At 41.5% G+C, this 21,094-nt stretch overlaps 1 protein-coding gene across 1 annotated transcript in view; it reads right to left on the bottom strand.

Moving 5' to 3' along the window:
* The window catches only part of uhrf2 (ubiquitin like with PHD and ring finger domains 2), a 180,428-nt gene that overhangs the window by 25,606 nt on the left and 133,728 nt on the right, over nucleotides 1–21,094 (bottom strand). The window contains exons 7-9 of the mRNA XM_043715167.2: nucleotides 18,509–18,632; nucleotides 17,482–17,589; nucleotides 1,561–1,665 (exon numbers count right to left, since the gene is read on the bottom strand). Of these exons, the coding sequence (XP_043571102.1) occupies nucleotides 1,561–1,665; nucleotides 17,482–17,589; nucleotides 18,509–18,632 (337 nt within the window). The remainder of the gene's footprint in view (nucleotides 1–1,560; nucleotides 1,666–17,481; nucleotides 17,590–18,508; nucleotides 18,633–21,094) is intronic.

Raw genomic sequence — 21,094 nt, 5'->3', positions numbered from 1 at the left:
AAGATAGGTGGAGGGGCAGGTAGTATTGAGGAGGCAGACAGGCTGCAGAAAGATTTAGATGGATGAGGAGAGAGGGCAAAGAAGTAGCAGATGAAATACAACGTAGGAAAGTATGAGTTCATGCACTTTGGTCGGAAGAATACAGGTACGACTATTTGCTAAATGAGGAGAAAATTCAAAAATCTGAAGTGCGAGACTGAGGAGTCCTAGTCCAGGTTTCTCTTATGGTAAAATTGCAGGATGAGTCGTTGGTTAGGAAGGCAAATTCAATGTTGTCATTCATCTTGAGAGGAGTAGAATATAAAAGGATGTACTTCTGAGGCTTTCTAAAGCTCTGGTCAGACACATTTAGAGAATTGAGAGCAATTTTGGGCCCAATACCTCAGGAAGGCCCTGGAGTGGGTTTAGAGGAGGTTCACGAGAATGATCCCAGGAATGAAAGGCTCAACATGTGAGAAACGTTTGAGGACTCTGGGACTATACTCAATGGAGTTTAGATGGATGAGGGGTGATCTGACTGAAACTTATACCGAACGGCCTTGGCAGAGTGGACGTTGGGAAGATGTTTCCATTTGCAGAAGAGATGAGGTCCCAAGGGCAGAGCCTTAGAGTAAAGGGAAGGTCCTTTAGAACAGAGATAAGGAGAAACCTCTTTAGCCAGAGAGTGGTGAATCTGTGGAATTCATTGCCACAGAAGGCTGTGGAGGCCAGGTCATTTGAGTATAATTAAGACAGAGATAGATAAGCTTTTCATTGCCAAGGGGATCAAAGGTTACAGGGAGAAAGTGGGAAAATTGGGTTGAAAAACCTATCAGTCACAATTGAGTGGCAGAGCAGACTCAATGGGTCAAATGTCCTAATTTCTGCTCCTATGTCTTCTGGTCTATGGTCTTATGGAATCGATAACACTCATTTCAACATTATTAGGATCTTTGCATGCATGTACGCAGTCTCTCAAACAAAATCATAATCGTTCCACAATAAATATTTGGGGGTCATACTAAGAGAGCAGTAGTGTGTCTGAGAATGAGAGCAAAAACATATGTGTGACTGAGAATGAGAGTGTGCAAGTAGAAGTGGGGATATTTAAGTGAAATTGTGAACAGACAGCAGCTGAGTGAGATGAACAGTACACCTATGAGGGAGGGTGAGTCTGAGAGAAAGAGTATTCGTATCTAAGTGACAGACTGTGTAATATGAATGAGTGAAAATCTATGAATGAGTGTCAGTGAATAAGTGAGCGAAAGCTGCATCTGTGAGAGAGTGCATGAGTGAGAGAGAGTATTTGAGAAAATGTGCGTTACAGAGAGCACGTGCGATAAACAACATGCAGGTGAGACATAGTACGAAAGGGAGAGAGGGTGCTTGTGAAACAACATGTGAGAGACCGAGTATGTGACGCAATGAGGTTTGAGAGTGTGTTGTGGAAGAGAGTATGTCAAAGAGACAGAGAACACTCTCTTAACTACTCAGATAATTGTTGTGCATCAATGCCCATGGATTCTTTTCAACAAATGCTACACGATTAATTACATATAGTTTCTTGTCTTAGCTACATACCACTTCATCCTCAAAGCCACCAGCTAGCACCAGAGAGTAGGCTCCATCATTACTTCGTCCATGAATCCCTCCAACATGTGGCCTGTGAACACCTGCTTCACTCACCTTGCAGCAATAAAGCATTCAGATTTTAAACAATTAAGAAAGGTCACATTGTCGAGTTATCCATAGATAGATGAGCAGTAATTATCTTGAATTAGTCGTTTCACATTAACAGAACTATAAATAGAAACAAAATCAGTAATATGATCTCAAAAAGGTCTCTCATTTATAGCATGAAGTTTAATTTTAAACAATAACTAATCAGTCCATAAGATAGATCACATTCTGAATATTCTTGAATCATGCAAATTGTTCACATATTAAAACACGGAATGGGTTATATGGAAGACTACATCTTGTTGGTTAGGCAACCTGTAACTCTGAAACTGTGCCTAGCGGCAGCTATAATACATAGAACATTACAGCACATTACAGGCCCTTCGGCCCTCGATGTTGTGTCGACCTGTGAAATCAATCTGAAGCCCATCTAACCAAACTATTCCATTTTTATTCATATGTTTATCCAAAGACCATTTAAATGCCCTTAAAGTTGGCAAGTCTACTACTGTTGCTGGCAGGGCATTCCACTTCCCTACTACGTTCTGAGTAAAGAAACTACCTCTGACACCTGTCCTATATCTATCACCTCTCATTTTAAAGCTACGTCCCCTCGTGCTGGCCATCACTATCCAAGGAAAAAGGGTCTCACTGTCCATCCTATCTAATCCTCTGATCATCCATTAAGTTACCTCTCACCACCTTCTCTCCAATGGAAACAGCCTCAAGTCCCTCAGCCTTTCCTCATAAGACCTTCCCTCCATACCAGACAATATCCTAGTAAATCTCCTCTGAACCTTTTCCAAAGCTTTCACATCCTTCCTATAATGTGGTGACCAGAACTGCATGCAATACGCCAAGTGCTGTCAAAGTTTTGTACAGCTGCAGCTGTTCAATCCCTCGAACAATAAAAGCTAACACACCATAAGCCTGCTTAACAACACTATCAACCTGGGTAGCAGCTTTCAGGGATCTATGCACATGGACACCAAGATCTCTCTGCTCATCTACACTATTAAGAATCTTAGCATTAGCTCAGTACTCAGTACTCCTGTTACTCCTTCCAAAGTGAATCACCTCACACTTTTTCACATTAAACTCCATTTGCCACCTCTCAGCCCAGTTTCTATGTCCCTCTGTAACCTGAAATATCCTTCAGCACTATCCACAACTCTACCAATCTTACTGTCATCCGCAAATTTACTCACCCATCCTTCTATGCACTCATCCAAGTCATTTATAAAATTGACAAACAGCACTGACCCCAAAACAGATCCTTGCGGTATACCACGAGTAACTGAACTCCAGGATGAACATCTCCCATCAATGACAGCCAATGTCTGGTCCAAACCACAAAATCACCCTCAATCCCATGCCTTCTATGCAACAGTTAATATGATGCTCAACCTCTTACATACCAAGATGCCAGGTGCAAAAGGTGATGCAAATACTTCTTCACCAAAACAACATATTTGAAGCATACTTTCCACATAACCTTAAGGTAATTTAGAACTAAAGTAGATTACCTATATAAGAGTTGCCTTCCTTGTAAAATATGTTTCCTTAAAACTTTCCAGAAGTGTAGTTTACCTTAGGAGAAAGTGAGGACTGCAAATGCAGGAGAGTCAGAGTCAAAATGTGTGGCGCTGGAAAAGCAGGATAGGTAGTACCCGAGGGGCTGGAGTGTCAACGTTTCAGGCATAAACCTTTCATCAACAGGGGGAAGGGGACTGAGAAATAAATATGGAGCTGAGTGGGGGTGGGGAGGGTAGGTGATAGAAGGATGCAGGTCGGAGGTGATTGTCATAGGTCAGTGGGGAGGGTAGAATGGATAAGAGGGAAAGAAGATCAACAGGTAGGACAGGTCAAGAGGGTCATGCCGAGTTGTAAGATTGGATCTGGGATGAGGTAGGGGTTGGGGAGTATGGAAACTGGTGAAGTCAGTGTTGATGCCGTGTGGTTGGAGGGTTCCAAGGTGGAAGATAAAGCATTCTTCCTTCAGGGTGGCTTTGATTTGGCGGTGGAGGTGGCCCAGGATTTACATTTTCCTGGGGGAGTATATGGGAAAGTTGAAGTGGTTGGCCATGGGATGGCGGGGTTGTTTGGTGCGTGTGGATCAGAGATGTTCCCTGAATCACTCCACTTAGTCGCTTTGATGCAGAGGATACCACACTGTGAGCAACGGACACAAAAAATGAGGTGGGAGGATGTGCAGGAAAATCTCTACCAGAGTTGAAGTGATGCTTTACGGCCTTGGACAGAGGTGTGAGGGGGAGATATGGGCGCTGGTTTTGCACCTTATCCGGTGTCAGGGGAAGATGCCAAGTAGAGCTTATGGGTTGGTGGGGAGCGTGTACCTAATGAGGGAGCCACAGAGGGAATGATCTCTGCGTAACACAGATAGGTGTGGACAAAACCAAATGATAAGCTCATGTGAATTACCACAACATTGCAGCCTGGCAGTGATAGTGTGACTTAGGATCTAAATCTATGCTGATAATAACATTCTGGAACCTGTGGCAGTGAATCCTTTCAAGAGGCAGAGAGAGAGAGACAGAGAAGGGGGAGGGAGAGAGAGAGAGAAAGAGGGGGAGGGAGAGAGAGAGAAAGAGAGAGAGAGAGAGAGAGAAAGTAGACAAGGGCAGCAATCGGAATTCATGGAGCTTTCTAAATGGCCTTTCATTTGAGACCTTCTAAAAGGTGCTGCTGGCAAGGCCAGCATTTATTCCTCACCCCTAAGTGCCTTTGAGAAAGCAATGGTGAGTTGCCTTTCTTTCCTCATAAGACAACCTTCTATATCCACAATCAACCTAGCAAACCTTCTCTGGTCCGGCTCGTATGCCAGTATATTTTTTCATTAGATAACAGGGTCAAAACTGTTCACAATATTCCACATGTCGTCTAGCTGGTTCCTTGCACAGTTTTAGAAAGACTTCCATACTACTTTACGCTATTCCCATTGAAATAAAAGGCTAACATTACATTTGCCTTTCGTATTACTCACAGAACGTGTATTACCTTTTCATGATTTATGCATGAAGACCCCCAAATGTTGGTTGTGCCGTTTTTTGTGGACTTTCTCCATTTAGATACTATTCGGCTGCTCTATTTTTCCTGCCAGCATATATAACTCCTATTTCCATATGACCATAAGATCATAGGAGCAGAAATTAGGCCATTCATTCATGGCTGTTAAGTTTCTCAATCCCATTCTTCCACTTTCTCCCTATAACTCTTGATTCTCAAGAACCTATCTATCTCAGTCTCAAATATAGTCAAATATATACACGAGTATTTGGAAGAACTACAAACCTGCATATACAGAAAACCGACAAACACTGACCAAATAATCAACTACACCAGCAACCATCTCAACACACACAAACGAAGCTGTATCAGTACACTATTCCAACGAGCCACATCACACTGCAGCACAGACGAACTTCGAAAAACAGAGGAGAATCACCTGTATGACGTATTCAAGAAGAACAGATACTCAAAAAACACAGTGTGCAGATTCCTCAAGAACAAACCACGACAAGCAGACAAAACACAGCCAGAAACCCTAACCACCTCACCATATATCAAAGAAGTTTCAGAAATGACAGCCAGACTACTGAGACCCCTTGGAATCCTAGTAGCACATAAACCCACCAACACTCTCAAACAAAAACTAACAAACTTAAAAGACCCAGTACAGCCCATGGACAAAACCAACGTCATCTATAAAATTCCATGCAAGGACTGCCACAGATGCTACGTAGGACAAACAGTAAGAAAGTTAGCCACTAGGATACATGAACACCAGCTAGCCACAAAAAGACACGACCTTCTCTCCCTCGTATCCCTACACACGGATGAAAAAAACCCACCATTTTGACTGAGACAACACATCTATCCTGGGACAGGCTAAGCAAAGACATGCCAGAGCATTCCTAGAGGCCTGGCACTCCAACCACAATGCCATAAACAAACACATAGATCTAGATGCCATCTATCAACCCCTCAGAAAATCAACAGGAAATGACATCACCACAAACCCCAGGAACCCCATCCAGGAGAAAGATATAAATAGAAAGCAGGAGATAACAGCTTCGCTTCACTTGGAGGTCGCCACTGATGATGTTACCTAGCCAGGTAATGAAACGTCTGGATATCAAAGCTACAGCTCAGCTAGCAAACCTACACCCTCGTTCTTCATATGTTAAGCTTTTCATTCCTGAGACCATTGTCATGCACCTCCTCTAAATACGCTCCAGGGCCAGTACATCCTTCTTGAGACATGGGGCCCTAAACTGTGCATAAAACTTCAAATGTTGTCTAACCAAAGGCCTTCTAGATCCTCAGAAGTACATCCCTGCTTTCATATTCAAACCTTCTCAAAATAAATACCATCATTGCATTTGCCTTCCTAACTACTGACTCAACCTGCAAGTTTACCTTGAGAGAATCCTGAAATAGAATTCCCAAACCTCTTTGCACTTCAGACTTCTGATTTTTGTCCTCATTTAGAAGACAGTCCATGCTTCCAATCTTCCTACCAAAGTGCATGGTGTCACACTTTCCCATGTCATACTCCATCTGCCACTTCTTTGCCCACTCTTCTAACTTGTCCAAATCCTTCTGAAGTCTCCCCAGTGCTACCTGTTCCTCTACATATCTGAGGAAAGTCTGCAAACTTAGCCAGAATGCCCTCAGTTCCTTCACCTAAATCGTTAATGTATAAAGTGAAAAGTTGTGGTCCCAACACTGAGCCTTGTGGAACTTGTCATTAGCTGCCATCTTGAGAAAGACACTTTTATCCCCACTCTCTGCTTCCTGCCAGACAGCCAGGCGTCTATCCATGCTAGCACCTTGCCTCTGATACCATGGGCCCTTATCTTACTCAGTAGTCTCCTGTACGGCACCTTGCTAAAATTCTTTTTGAATTCCAGATAGATAACATCCATTGGCTTTCTTTGAGGAAATAACAAGCAGGTTAGACCAAAGAATTCTATCAGATTTGTCAGGCATGACCGTCCCTTGATGAAACCATGCTGACTTTACCCTATTTTACCATGCACTTCCAAGTATTCAGAAATCTCATCCTTCACAATGGACTCCAAAATCTTACGAACGACTGAGGTTAAGCTAATTTGCCTATAATTTCCCACCTTTTGTCTTACTCTTCTCTTAATCAGGGGGGTTACATGAGCAATTTTCCAGTCCTCTCGGACCCTCACTGATTCTAGCAATTCCTGAAAGCTCACCACTAACGCCTCCACTATCTCTTCAGCTATCTCCCTTAGAACGCTGGGGTGTAGTCCACCTGGTCCAAGTATTTATCCACCTTCAGGCCACTCAGCTTTCCTAGCACCTTCTCTTTGGTGATGACCACCATACTCAGATCTGCACCTTCATTCTCTTCAATCTTTGGGATAAAACTTGTGTCTTACACCGTGAAGATTGACGCAAAGTAATTATTCAGTTCCTTAGCCATTTCCTTGTTCTCCATTACTATCTCTCCAGTATCATTTTCCAGTGGTCCAACGTTCATTTTTGCCTCTTTTTTTTTCCTTTATATATCTAAAAGAGACTCTTACTGTCTTCCTTTATATTATTGGCTAGCTTACCCTCATATTTCATCTTCTCCCTCCTTATTTCTTTTTTTGTTGCCCTCTATTGGTCTTTCCAATTCTTCCCACTGTCTTTCGCCACATTATATGTTTTCACTTTTGCTTTTTTGCTATCCCTGACTTCCCCAGTCAGCCATGGTTGCCTCATCCTCCCTGTACAATGTTTCTTTTTCCTCGGGATGAATCTCTGCTGTGTCTCCTGAATTACTCACAGAGTAATTCACTCCTGCCATTGCTGTTCCACTGTCTTGCCTGCTAGGCTCCTCTCCCAGTCAATTCTGGTCAGCTCCTCCCTTATGCCTCTGTAGTTGCCTTTATTCAGCTGTAATACCGTTACCGCTCATTCTTTGTTCTCCCTCTCAAATTGCAGAGTAAATTCAATCATATTATGATCACTGCCTCCTAAGGGTTCGGATTAGATTAGATTAGATTACATTACAGTGTGGAAACAGGCCCTTCGGCCCAACAAGTCCACACCGAAGCGCAACCCACCCATACCCCTACATTTACCCCTTACCTAACACTACGGGCAATTTAGCATGGCCAATTCACCTAACCTACACATTTTTGGACTGTGGGAGGAAACCGGAGCACCCGGAGGAAACCCACGCAGACACGGGGAGAATGTGCAAACTCCACACAGTCAGTCGCCTGAGTCGGGAATTGAACCCGGGTCTCTGGCGCTGTGAGGCAGCAGTGCTAACCACTGTGCCACCGTGCCGCCCACGACCTTCACCTTAAGCATCATTATCAAGTCTGCCTCGTTGCACAACATTAAATCCAGTATTGCCTGTTCCCTAGTGGACTCCACCACAAACTGCTCCAAAAAGCCACTTGCCCATATTATAGTCCAATGTCAAGCTTTTGCCCACTCACATAACCTGTCTATATCCTTCTGCAGTCTCTGTGTCTTTCTCACTACTTGCCTTCTGACCTATTTTATGTCATACACAAACTTTTCTACAGTACATAAGTTTTCCTCATCCAAATCATTAATATATATTGCAAATATTCGTGGCCCCATCACTTCACTATTTATAAGTTGAAATCCTCAAAATTACTCTGAAAATGATCCCAGCTATTCATTAGCCAATTCCAAATGATTATGAGAAAATCTAGAAAATTCAGAAATCACTTCTTTACCCAGGGAGTGGTGGGAATATGAAACTCAATTCCAGTGAGTAGTTGTGGTGAATGGTATAGAAAGAGGATAAACATAAAGATAAAAGGAACACAGGGTTATGCTAACAGTGTTAGGTGGGACCAGTCGGTAGTAGCTGGAGAGGAGCATTAGCAGAGGAATTGTCCATTTCTGTCTTCCCTATTTGATATAATTCTACTTAATGATGCCCATTCATTGTGATTCAAAGTCAAATTGAAATTAACCAACTTTAATTAACCACTTCTTCTCTGGAACAATGCAATCGCAAGGATTGGCTACATATATAATTTAAGAATGATTGTAATACCAAGCAAGTAATAAAACCTTCTGCTTCACTCGACATCCTCCACATATTTTAGAAACCACTGAAAGGCGGGAACTTGGGATAGAGAAAAATCCAGAGATATTTTAACAGTTGTTAGGGATGAGCTGTAAATGGTAGTGCCCTATGTTGCAGCTGTAACTAAATAGTAAAATTTAGTGACTGTATGTGGTGTATCTCAAATGTGGTACCCTTAAATATACTATAAGTGGAATCTGATTACATACCAGGTTGAACAAGACTTAACCTGTTCCTTTTTTTCCAAAAGCCTTAGCAGTGTAGAAACCATTTAATTAGTCATTGGATATTCACCAATGAATTAGTCATTACTTTGCCTTGGGCCATTGCAAAAAAAACGTCACAATTGAAAATGTTTATGCTGTTCTGGGGAAAAAAAGATCAACTTGAGGTTGTACTAAAAATATAAATTGGAACGTCATTTCCACTGTTCTTACTTTGTGACCATACAAAAAACAATAAGACCCAACTGAAACCAAGAAATGATCTCAGATTTAAAATGCTAAGTGTGCCCAAATAAGCCTTTTGACAGAACATTTCACAAATTTAAATTTAGAAGATGTACAATTATAAGACCATAGGCTAGAGGGCCAGAAGTAGGTCATTCAGCCCATTGAGTCTGCTATGCCATTTAATAAGATCACAGTTGATAGGATAATCCTCAACACCACTTTCCTGCCTTTTCTTGTTAACTGTTGATTTCTTAACTGAGCAAAGATCTGTTGATCTCAATCTTGAATGTACTACAACAATCCAGCCTCAAAAGCTCTCCATACTAAAGAATTCCATGGAATTACTACTGTATTGACTTGCTACTAAAAACACCTATAGAAACAGATATGCTTCATTTGCTTTATGCATTTCTCAAAAAGAACTTAGTGAGGGAGATGTAATTCCAGGAAAATATACACAACTTCCTAAAATTTAAGTAGAGCCAAACTACAAAACTTTAAGAAAACTGAAAACTCAAACATCCAAATAAATAAGTGGTCCCAGAGACCTCTTCAAAGCAATAAAATGATCAAAATCTCCAAATTGGTTTAAATTTTAAAATCCTGTTACTCATTGAAATTACACTCTGCAATTTAGTTTGTTTCTTTCCTACAACTGAAACTTTTTATGTAACACAGGGCAAAAAAACACAAATCACTACAATGAATATGCAAGAAATGCGACCAGAATTTGTTGTTATTTATGCTGCCTCACTGCAGCTATCTACAGATAGTTCTTCTATAACATGATGGTTGCATTCTTGTGCAACCCTGCATTATAGAAAAATCACTCTTTAGAAACAGTTCTTAAAGTGTTGGCGATATAATCGCGTTACAGCCAACACATATTTTAGAAGTTTGCACTTTAGAAACAGTGTCCCCAATTTGTCAATCACATTACAGCCAATTCACGTTAACGAAATGCATACAATAGCAGAAATCCTGAAGCTGATATTTTCCAGGAATCCAAACATAGCCAAGCCCTAAACACATTGCTGTGCTGTACATCCCTGGTTAAATACTGAGTGGAATCTTATAACCCATATTTTAGGATACAAACTGGTGATGAGGAAGAGCTTAGATTGAGCATCATGCATAATTGTTCTCTGCGAAATTAAACTGAAGATTTGCATTACACGTGAGTACAGACATATGTAATCCTTTCAACGCTATAGCAAAATGTGGTTATCTTGAGAAGTTGTTTCATAACAATAACCTAAATTTATATATCACCTTTAATGAAATGAAGCAAACCAAGACACTTCACAGGAACATTATAAAACAAGGTATGATACCAAGCCATGTAAGGAGATATTATAACAGTCTGACATAAGGTTTTAAGCGTCTTAACAAGAATGAGCAGTTACTTACAAATTAGGGGCATAGGTAGGCTATTCAGACCCTCCAGTCTACTCCATCATTCAATAAAACCCTGATGACCACTGTGAATATGGACTTAAGTTTACATTCCCATCTACTCCGATAACCTTTGGTTTTTTTGTTAGTCCATAATTTATCTATTTCTACCTTAAAATATTCAATAAATCGGTCTCGATCAATCTTGAATACAGTTCCCTTGATGATTGAGCCTCAAAAAGGTTCCAATGTTTGTCTTAGATGGAAGATCCCTTATTTTTAACCTGGGTCCTCCAGATTCTCCCACAATGAGAAATATCCTTTCAACATGCACCTTATATAAGATTCTGAGGGGACTTTTCGATTCAAAAATCACACTCTCATACTCCTAAACGCCAATGATGTAAATCATTGAAGCATCCCCAACCCTAAGTGTGGAGGCAGGGATTCAAGTCCCGCCTGTTCCAGTGGTGTAAAATAACTTAAATATATCCCTTTGCAAACTCTGTGCGTTTTTCATGACTTAGCTTCATAACCAATTTTGCATTATCAGCAAATTTAGCAACAATACATTTAGTCCCTTCACAAAGTCTGATTGTAAACAGTTGAGGCCCCAGCACTGCTTTTTTCCATAGAATCCATAGTGTGTGGAAACAGGCCATTCGGCCTAACACGTCCACAGCAATCCTCTGAAGATCATCCCACCCAGTCCCATCCTCCTACCCTTCCCCAATAATTTTACATTTCCCATGGCTAACACACCTAACCTACACATCCCTGAACACTATGGGCAATTTAGCGTGGCCAATTCACCTAACATGCACATCTTTGGTCAATGGGAGGAAACCAGAGCACCTGGCAGGAACCCACACAGACATTGGGAGAACATGCAAACTCACACAGCCCAAGGACGGAACTGAACCCGGATTCCTGGTGCTGAGAGGCAGCGGTGCTGAGAGGCAGCAGTGCTAACCACTGAGCCACCATGCTATCCTTTCACCTGACCACCTTTGGCAATTATGTACATTTCTGCCTGTTTTCTGTCAGTTTGTTAATCCTCTTTCCAAGCTAATATCTTATCAACTACACCATTATTTCCTATTTAGCAAAGTAATCTTTAATGTGGCGCCTTGCCCAATGCCTTCCAGATACCCAACTACAACATTCCCACAGGTTTCCCTTCATCCATGTTGCTTGTTACTTCCTCAAAGGACTTGAGTAGATCAGTTAAATATGATTTCCCTTTCACAAAATAATGTTGACTCTGATTACACTCAGACTTTCTAAAAACCTCACTCTATCCTCCTTAATTAAAAATCCGACCATTTTGCCTTTGACAGATGTTCAGCTAACTCGCTTGTAGTGTCCTTCTTAATGTCTCCTTTTTTAACTTGAATAGAGGAGTTGTAATTGCTATTTTCCAATCTCAAAAGTACTTTCCAGGATCTAATAAATATTGGAAAATTAAAACTAATGCATCTTTCTATTTTAAGGGCCACTTTATTTTTTAAACTCAGTAACATGAAATTCATCAGAACTTGAAGATGTATCAGTTTTTAATCGTATTAGCTTCTCAGGGCCCCTTCTCTGGCAATTGAAATAGCTTTAAGTTCCTCCCTTTCACTTCATAATTCATAACTGTTTCTCAGATAGCATTGTATCCCCTATATTGGAGAGGTTTAAATATCTATTGTTAACTTCATTCACCATTTCTTTATTAATCGTTAATTCCTCAAACGCGTTATCTAAAGGATCATTGATACTTTTCTCTTAAGTACTTGTAGAAATTTTTTACATTTTGTCTTTGCACTTCTAAATAGTTTCTTCTTGTTCTCTCACTTCTTGTTCCTTATTATTCTTTGTTTTTTTTTATATATATTCTGCCCAATCTTCTGTCTTACCACTACTTTTCACTGAATTGATTGCCTTTGATTAAGAAAACTTCCGCATGTTTCTAATTAGTTACAGCCCTGCAACCCTACCAAATATCTACATTCTTCCAACTCCAGCCTTTTAACATAACTGTTCTGCTATTGGTGCCTGTGGCTTCACCAGCCTAGGTTCCAAGATGAGATTGCGGTGTACTTTGAAGTACATGGTAAAATAGAGTTGAGTCAATACGGCTTGGTCAAGAGGGAGTCACGTCTGACAAATCTATTGGAATTCTTTGATGAGATAATGAGCAAGTTAGACAAAGGACAGGCAGTGGACATGATCTATTTGGATTTCCATAAGGCCTTTGCCAAGGTGTACTTGGGGGGGGGGGGGGGGGGGGGGGCAAGGTATTGACATGGTGCTTTTTCTAGCATCACACTGTATGGACTCTGAATAGAGGAGGGCTGACTGGCAAAAGGCAGGGAATAGGAATGAAGAGGTCTTTTTCAGTATGACAGATAGTACTAGTGAAGTTCTGCAGGGGTCCGCATTGGGACCACTGCTATTCACGTTATACACTGATGATCTGGATGAAGGAACTGAGTGTTGTTGCTAAGTTTGCAATTGACACAAAGATAGATGAAAGGATTTGTACAGGTGAAGAGAGTAGGTGAAGAAGTGGCAGATTGAATACTACGTGGGAAAGTGTGAGATTATGCACTCTGGTAGGAAGAATAGAGGAGTAGACTATTTTCTAAATGGGGAAAGGCTTCGGAAATCTGAAGCACAAAAAGACTTGGGAGTTCTAATTTCGGATGCTCTTAAAGTTAACATGCAGATTCAGTTGGCAATTAGGATTGCAAATGCAATGTTTGCATTCATCTCAGAGGGCTAGATGCGAGAGCAAAAATGTACTGCAGATGCTATACATGGCTCTGGTTAGACCGCATTTAGAATATCATGAGCAGTTCTGATCCCCAAGTACTCCACAATCTCATCCAAGATGGATGTGTTGGCATTGGAGAGGAGGTTTACAAGAATGATTCTGGGATGAAGGGCTTGACATATGAGAAGGTTGAAGTGTCTGGGTCTGCACTTGATTGGAGTTTAGAAGAATTAGAGGGATTCAATGAAACTTACAGAATGCTGAGAAGCCCAGATAGAGTGGATGTTGAGAAGATATTTCCACTAATAGGAGAGACTAGACTCTTAGGGCACAGGCTCAGAATGACGGGATGACCATTTAGAACTGAGATGAGAAGGAATTTCTTCATTCAGTGGATGGTTAATCTGTAGAATCATTGCTGCAGAGGGCTGTGAAGGCCAAGTCATTATGTATATTTAAAACAGATATACAGAGGAACCTCGATTATCCGAATACCAATTATCCGAAGGAGATCTCGAGGTCCCGATAGAAGACACGTTTCCAACAGTGCGTGCACCTTTTGTTTAGTTATTAAACAGGCAGCATCTCCAAATGATTGACCTCCTGCTCTCTCTCTCTCTCCCAACACTTTCCCTGGAGTTCTACAGAGGGGTGTACTCTAAACCACTGTCCCCAGATAATCTCTCCAACATTGTCCTGTACAGGGAAAACGTTGAACCTGTCAAAAAGTTGCAGATAAAAAGTTGTGTGTGTTTGTATGCGCGCGCTCTATTTGGAGACTTACCACACAAAGGCACCTGCAGCAGCAGCAGTCTTGTTGTTAGTGTACAGTCTGGCTGCCCCAGAGAGGGGGCGGGGTTGGACAGGGGGGCGATGTTGGATGGGGTTGGGAGCGGTGTTGGATGGTGGGACGGGGTTGCAGTGTGGGCAACTGGGTCGGTGTTGGAGGCGATGTTGGGGATGGGGTCTTGCATGCTATGTGCTGCTGCTAGTCTCCTGAACAGGGAGCAGACTTTAAAAACTCCAAACCCCAGAGGAAAGGCATTTAGTTGGTTAAGCGAATAATCGATTATCCGAACAAAATAGTGCCCACTCATCTCATTCAGATAATCGAGGTTCCCTGTATATAGATTTGTGTTTTGTAAGGAGATCAAGGGTTACAGGGACAAGGCAGGAGAATGGAGTTGAGGAACATATTGGCTATGACTGAATGGCACAAAAGACGCAATGCACTGAATGGCCTAATTCTGCTCCTATATCTTATGGTCTTAAATTCTAGAATTCCGTCCATAAATCTCTCCGCCTCTTTATATCTCATTCTACCTTTAAGACACTGCCCAAGATCCATGACATTAAGCTCTAATATTTTCCAGCTGAGCCAGTATTAAATCTAGTTCAATAATACTCCTGTATAAAGGCTTAGTATACTCTACTATAATAATGGTAAATAAAAATGGATGTTTGATGACCGGCATTGACATAATGGCTGAAGGGCCTCTTTCCACACTGTAAAACCTCTATGACTCTAAACATTGTTGTGTAGATAGAAGAGGTAATAAGTTAAAATTAGTATTCCTCAATACCTCAATATCTAAAACTACCTGCTAGCTGTGTGTGTGTGTGTGTGTGTGTGTGTGTGTGGAGGTGGGGGGAGGAGAGAGAACCGCATGGAATAACAGAGAAAAGGGGGCTAAGGACAGATGCCTACTGTACTCTAGCTGACACTATATGTCTATCACGCTTTGATTAATGTGGAGTCAGTGTTGTGATAAGTGAAGAAGTGCTTTTAGAATTTGTGAGAAATGACAAATTCTACTTCGGAATTCATCAACTGCAGTACAGAATACTGATAACTGCTGCTGAATCCAAAACAGCAGAGATAAAACTGCACTCATTCTAAATTAGAGACAATGCTTCCACCATTCCTGATGTCTGTAGACTGCTTACATCATTGAACAACACTTCTGTAATGACAGAGTGACACAGCTGCATCAGTCTGATTCCCTATGGAATCCTTAAGGGTACCATGTGAACTGAGTAAAGTTCACTCATAAAGCCTAGGACCATGATCGCTGGTGAAATCCCATAAAAAACGCTGGCTAAAATAGTGAGATTATTTAAAAAGATGTTGATGGTGTGAAACAGAATTGGATCAGCAATTAAAGCTCCTGCATAATTTCCCTTTTAATTGAACCAATCAAAACGAACTAGGTCTTACAGCTATTTACAGATTGCTGCATGGTGAAAATCTTCCTGGCTTCGGTGTTATAAACATTGGATTTAATAATGCACCAGCTTCTTTTAGCTCTCCAGTTAGTACAGTTTAGTCTTAAACTAGCACAGCTTGCAATCTATCCAGTATAGAAAGACAGCCTCTTCCAGCAGAGTGGCTTCATTAGAATTTAGCTCTTATCCAATTCCAGGTGACCAATGTATGAGATGTGCCCAGAATAAGAGCAACAGGATGCAGGAAGCTTGGTTGAAACCAGTCATTAACCTGATCTTGAAAGGCATCTTTCAGATCAAGGTTTTGCAAAGACTATGGGTAAGGCAGCTTAACGGTCAGTACTCCAAATCAGCTGATGACAATGCAACCCATTTGTTCTGAGCCACAAGTATCAGAAGCATACAAAATTTAAATTAAGATATTTTGAACTTTTCCTCACAAGTGGAATCCACTATAAACAGATACAGTGTACACAGATTTCCCCTTATCCCAAACAGCATTGCATCCAGGACAAGGAACAAAGCTACCTACAAAATTTTACTGAGATGTGAAAATATCCATTATCTCAAAAGATTTAATGCATGTACCATAGGCAATGTTTCAGTGACAAGACGTTAAACACAATGATTATAGTAGCAGCATCAGGTCTCAGATCTCCATTACTGCCTCACAATGACAAAATTAGTGGATGTTTCCAGGCATTCATAGAATCATCAAATCCCTGCAGTGCAGAAATAAGCTATTTGACGCACTGAGTCTGCACTGACCCTCTGAATAGCATCCCACTCAGACCCGGCCCCCTCTTCTATCTCCGTAACCCTGCATTTATCATGGCTAACCCACTTAGCTTACATATCCCTGGACACGTCAGACAATTCAGCATAGCCAATCCACCTAACATATGCATCTTTGGACTGTATTGATCATCAAGGAAGCTGCAACTGAAGAGTGATCTTTGACACAAATGTTGCATTGTACTGCTTTTACTAGGTAACATTAATATGGAACATTTGTTTAGCAGGAACCCCTAGAAATTGTCATTTTCAGGAAGTAATGTTCTCATTTCCTCCCAAAAAGCTCATCTTTGTGGAATCTCCCTCCTCAGGTGTGCCAATAGATTTAATCAATATTTCCTTGCCTATGATTGTTGAAATGACAAAGTTCTTGATCCTTTTATAAAATTCAATCTTAAACCAGAAAGATCACGATTAGCTAATAATGATGGGGGCAGAATTGTACTGAAGAACAGTAATTCTGTCTTGTGCTTCTGTGCGTAAAGTTGTCAAATTTGAAATATCTGGAAGACTTCACAAGCATTAAATGTTTATTTTCTTCTTTAAAAACAAGACTGAATTAGTAAAGTGTCATGGTGTAATAGGTAGTTGTGTTCTTCCTACAAACTGAACATAGAATAGAATCATTGGGGTGACATGGTGGCCCAGAGGTTAGCACTGCTGCCTCACAGCACGAGTGATCCAGGTTCGATTCCACTCTCTGGTAACTGTCTATGTGGAGTTTGCATATTTTCTCTATACCTGCATGGATTTCTGCCAGATGCTCCAGTTTTCTCCCACAGGGCAAAGATGTGCAGGTTAGGTGGACTGACCATGTTAAAATAGTCTTAGAGTTACAGGGGTAGAGTAGTAGGGGTAGGTCTGGTGGAGTGCTCTTTGGAGGGTCGCTGTGGACTTATTGGGCCAAATGACCTGCTTCCACACTGCAGGGTTTCTAGGATTCTATGACTGAATTTGTACTTACAGGTTCTACTTCTCATGAATTTATAAATTTCTGAATCTTGTGGCTAAATTAAAATTAACAATGAATATTATGCTGAGAAGTGAAAAATAAACAAATGAATGCTACTGCATACCTGAACTCTGAACTTCCACATTGTGCCAACAGGAGTGCCAGGTATGGGACCATAATGGTTGGAAGGAACTATTGTGCATTCCTTTGTGCGACCAACACAGGCCATACCCTGAATGACAACATAGATCGATGAAAGGTATATTAGTAATCCAACTGACACTTACAAAAAGCAGGGAGAAAGTGAGGACTGCAGATGCTAGAGATCAGAGTCGAAGAGTGTGCTGCTTGAAAAGCACAGCCGGTCAGGCAGCATCTGAGGAGCAGGAGAATCGACGTTTCGGGCAGAAGCCCTTTATCAGGAATGAGGATTGTGGGCCAAGGAGACTGAGAGGCAAATGAGCGGGTGTGGGCTTGGGGGGAGGTGGCTGAGAATTCGATAGGTAGATGAAGGTGGGGGTGAAAGTGATAGGTTGGAGAGGAGGATGGAGCAGATAGGTGGGAAGGAAGATGGACAAGTAGGACCATTCAAGAGGCTGGTGCCAAGTTGGAAGGTTGGAACTGGGATGAAGTGGGGGCAGGGGAAATTGGGAAACCGGTGAAATCCACATTGCTCTCATGAGGTTGGAGGGTCCCAAGGCAGAAGATGAGGCGCTCTTCCTTCAGGCATCGGGTGGTTAGGGTTTGGCAATAGAGGTGGCCGAGCACCTGCATGCCCTTCGGAGTGGAAGGGTGAGTTAAAATGTTCAGGCACAGGGAGGTGGGGTTGGTTGGTGCGAGTGTCCCAGAGATGTTCTCTGAAACGATCCGCAAGTTGCCATCCTGTCTCCCCAAAGTACAGGAGACCACATCAGGTGCAACGGATACAGTAGATGACATGTATGGAAGTACAGGCAAATTTCTGTCAGATGTGCCCCCTTGGCCCACAAGCCTCATTCCTGATGAAGGGATTATGCCCAAAACGTCGATTCTCCTGCTCCTCAGATGCTGCCTCACCAGTTGTGCTTTTCCAGCACCACACTCTTCGACTTACAAACAGCACCACAATTGAATGTGCATGCACTCAACTGAAATGGACAAGTGTTCCATACCTTGCCCCAGTCTCTCTGACTTGCAGTGCTGGCAGATGGCATCTTGGCCTTCTTCTTACTTTGTTTCAGTTTTTCCCCTGCTCGCACAACTTCACTTGTATCATTCTTACAGGAGGGGCAATACCTACAAGTACACAATTTTCCAGGCTTTATTGAAAAAATCAAGTCCACAAGTCACTTAAAACCAACGATTGAACCTAAACAATGAAATACAACACAACAGCGCAACTAAATAACGGACAGCGTTAATTCTCTTAAATTAACTCATGGTACATTAAGCCTGATCAACATTTAACATCAACAACAATGACATTGAAGATGCATAAAATCTTCATAAATAACTTATGAGACATTGTGCTTTCAAGTTCAATCATAAACTTCATTCCATTTTCCCAATGGTTTTAATTTTCTTAAAGCCTTGATCAAAAATAGGGGAGAGATAAGCAACTTGTGTTTGGCCCGCTCTTGGAATTTGTTTGAGCAGTTATGTTTAAGAAAAGACTGACTTTTCCCAACCAGTTCTCTGGGTAATCTGGTTCAGATTGGGACTTCAATGCAAGTAACATTGTAGACACTTCCACGAATTAGGGATCAGGAATAGGCCACTTGGCCCATTGGGCTACTCCACCGCTCAACAGATAACAGCACTGATTTACTAAGATTGCACTGCAGTCAACTCTACTGTATTTTGTGAAAGCTCAGACTTGAGCCAACTCACGATTGTCAATTGTCAGCAGTCCAAATGACCTTCCATCTAAAAAGCCTATTAGGAATCAACTGAAGGTTACCCGTCATCTTTCCATAAGGAGAATAGGTATAAGTGTGACTTCTCTTTCTACAGACAGGCTGAGGTTAAAACCAACCTCAAAACTAACTGATTTGTCATGGAGTTGAACATGGGGGGAGGCACAACTAGGAAACTGGCACAAAAACAGACCACGTGTAGGCACTATAGAGGATAACTGTAGGCTTCAAAATGATATAGATGGGCTGGTGGAGCAAGCAGGAAAGTGTCAAATGGAATTCAACTCTGATAATTGTAAGGTATTACATTTGGAACAGAATTAGGATTAGGTTAATTGTCATGTACTCACAAATGCAGTGAAAAGTTTACAAAGTCGCCACTTACGGCGCCATCTTAGGTACAAAGAATCTTAGGTAGAGGATCGTAGGAATAAATTAGAAAAATAAAGAAATAAAAAGTTCAACATTGCAGTTCTTTGAGCAGACAACACCGGTCCTCGCCTCCAGTCGGTGCTGAATGCACCCTATTCTTGCTGCTGTCTTATGCTGCCTGTTCTCACCACCACAGATGCTGGAGTATCTCACTCATCTCATCGCTGATCTCCTCCATACCGTGCAAACCCACTCTCCACAGAAGGTAAGTAGATTAAATTGAGAATAAAAGTAAAAACAGATGCAGCAGATGAGCTCCGGGTAGGAGCCCACACATTGCTGTGCTACACTGCTCTTCCATCTTGGAGTCCATCAAGGGAGCTCAAACAGTAGAAGGGAATACATAGAAGAAGTGAGAGATCTTGATGTGCATGCTAACTGTACAGGTAGATTAGGTTGTAAAGAAGGCATGTGGAATGCTTTCCTTCATTGGCAGAAGTATAGAACACATGAGTAAGGATATAATGATGAAACTGTACAAGACACTGGTGGGGCCACAATTGTAGAATTGTGTGCAGTTCTGGTCACCACATTAAAGGAAGGATGAATTGGTCTGGAGACAGTGCAACAGAAGATTTATTGGAATATTGCCATGGCTGGAGAACTGTAGCTATGGAGGAGAGTTTGGAGATGTTGGGGTTGTTTTCCTTGGAACAGAGAAATCTGTGAGGTGATATACTTGAGGTATACAGAATTGTGAGGGGTTGAGATAAAGTAGACAGGAAGAGACGGTTTCCCTTGGCAGACAGTTCAAAAACCAGGGGTCATCAATTCAAGCCTAGTGGCAGAAGAATGAGAGGGGGCATGAGGAAAAACGTTTTTACACAGAAGGTGGGGGCCTACCTGGAATTTGCTGCCTGAGTTGGTGGTGGACATAGAGACCCTGGTCAATGTTTTGTGATAGGAGTCTGGAACTGGGACGGATCAGTGTTTATATCAGTCGGTCTCTCTAAGACTATGTGGGAAAGTGGTCTAAATACTCCAAAATAATTGTTTCCATTTATAAATTCACAAGAGGAGACTATGCTAGAAGAAGCAACAGTAAATTCCCTTTTTGGAACAAAGCGTTTTAGTAATAGATGCTGCACATATCCAAATTGAGAAATGATTAACAGAAGATTCTAGAAATACAGATTAATTCAGGTCAGAGCAATGAGAGCTATATTTCAGCTATAATGGTTTGCTAGGCTAGAAACTGAAAGACAAACAAATATTGTAGCAGATATAGGAGTAAACAGATTGGAAACAATATGTTAATAGAGGAACATTAGCAGAAATAACATGATAAAACTAAAGTATGCAGAAAAAGTTAGGAAAATAAAAAAGTCAAGCAGTAGATACACACAAAGGCAAAGGCAAGAAAACTGAGATTTGGAGAATTAGAAAATCCCACAACTGTAGAATGTTAGA

Source organism: Chiloscyllium plagiosum, unplaced genomic scaffold (assembly GCF_037043375.1).
Source record: "Chiloscyllium plagiosum isolate Xiang-an unplaced genomic scaffold, Cpla_swu_hap1 HiC_scaffold_2, whole genome shotgun sequence".
NCBI classification, from domain to species: Eukaryota; Metazoa; Chordata; class Chondrichthyes; order Orectolobiformes; family Hemiscylliidae; genus Chiloscyllium; species Chiloscyllium plagiosum.
The sequence above is the reverse complement of the archived record's forward strand: the minus strand, read 5'-3'. Positions and strand labels throughout refer to the sequence as shown.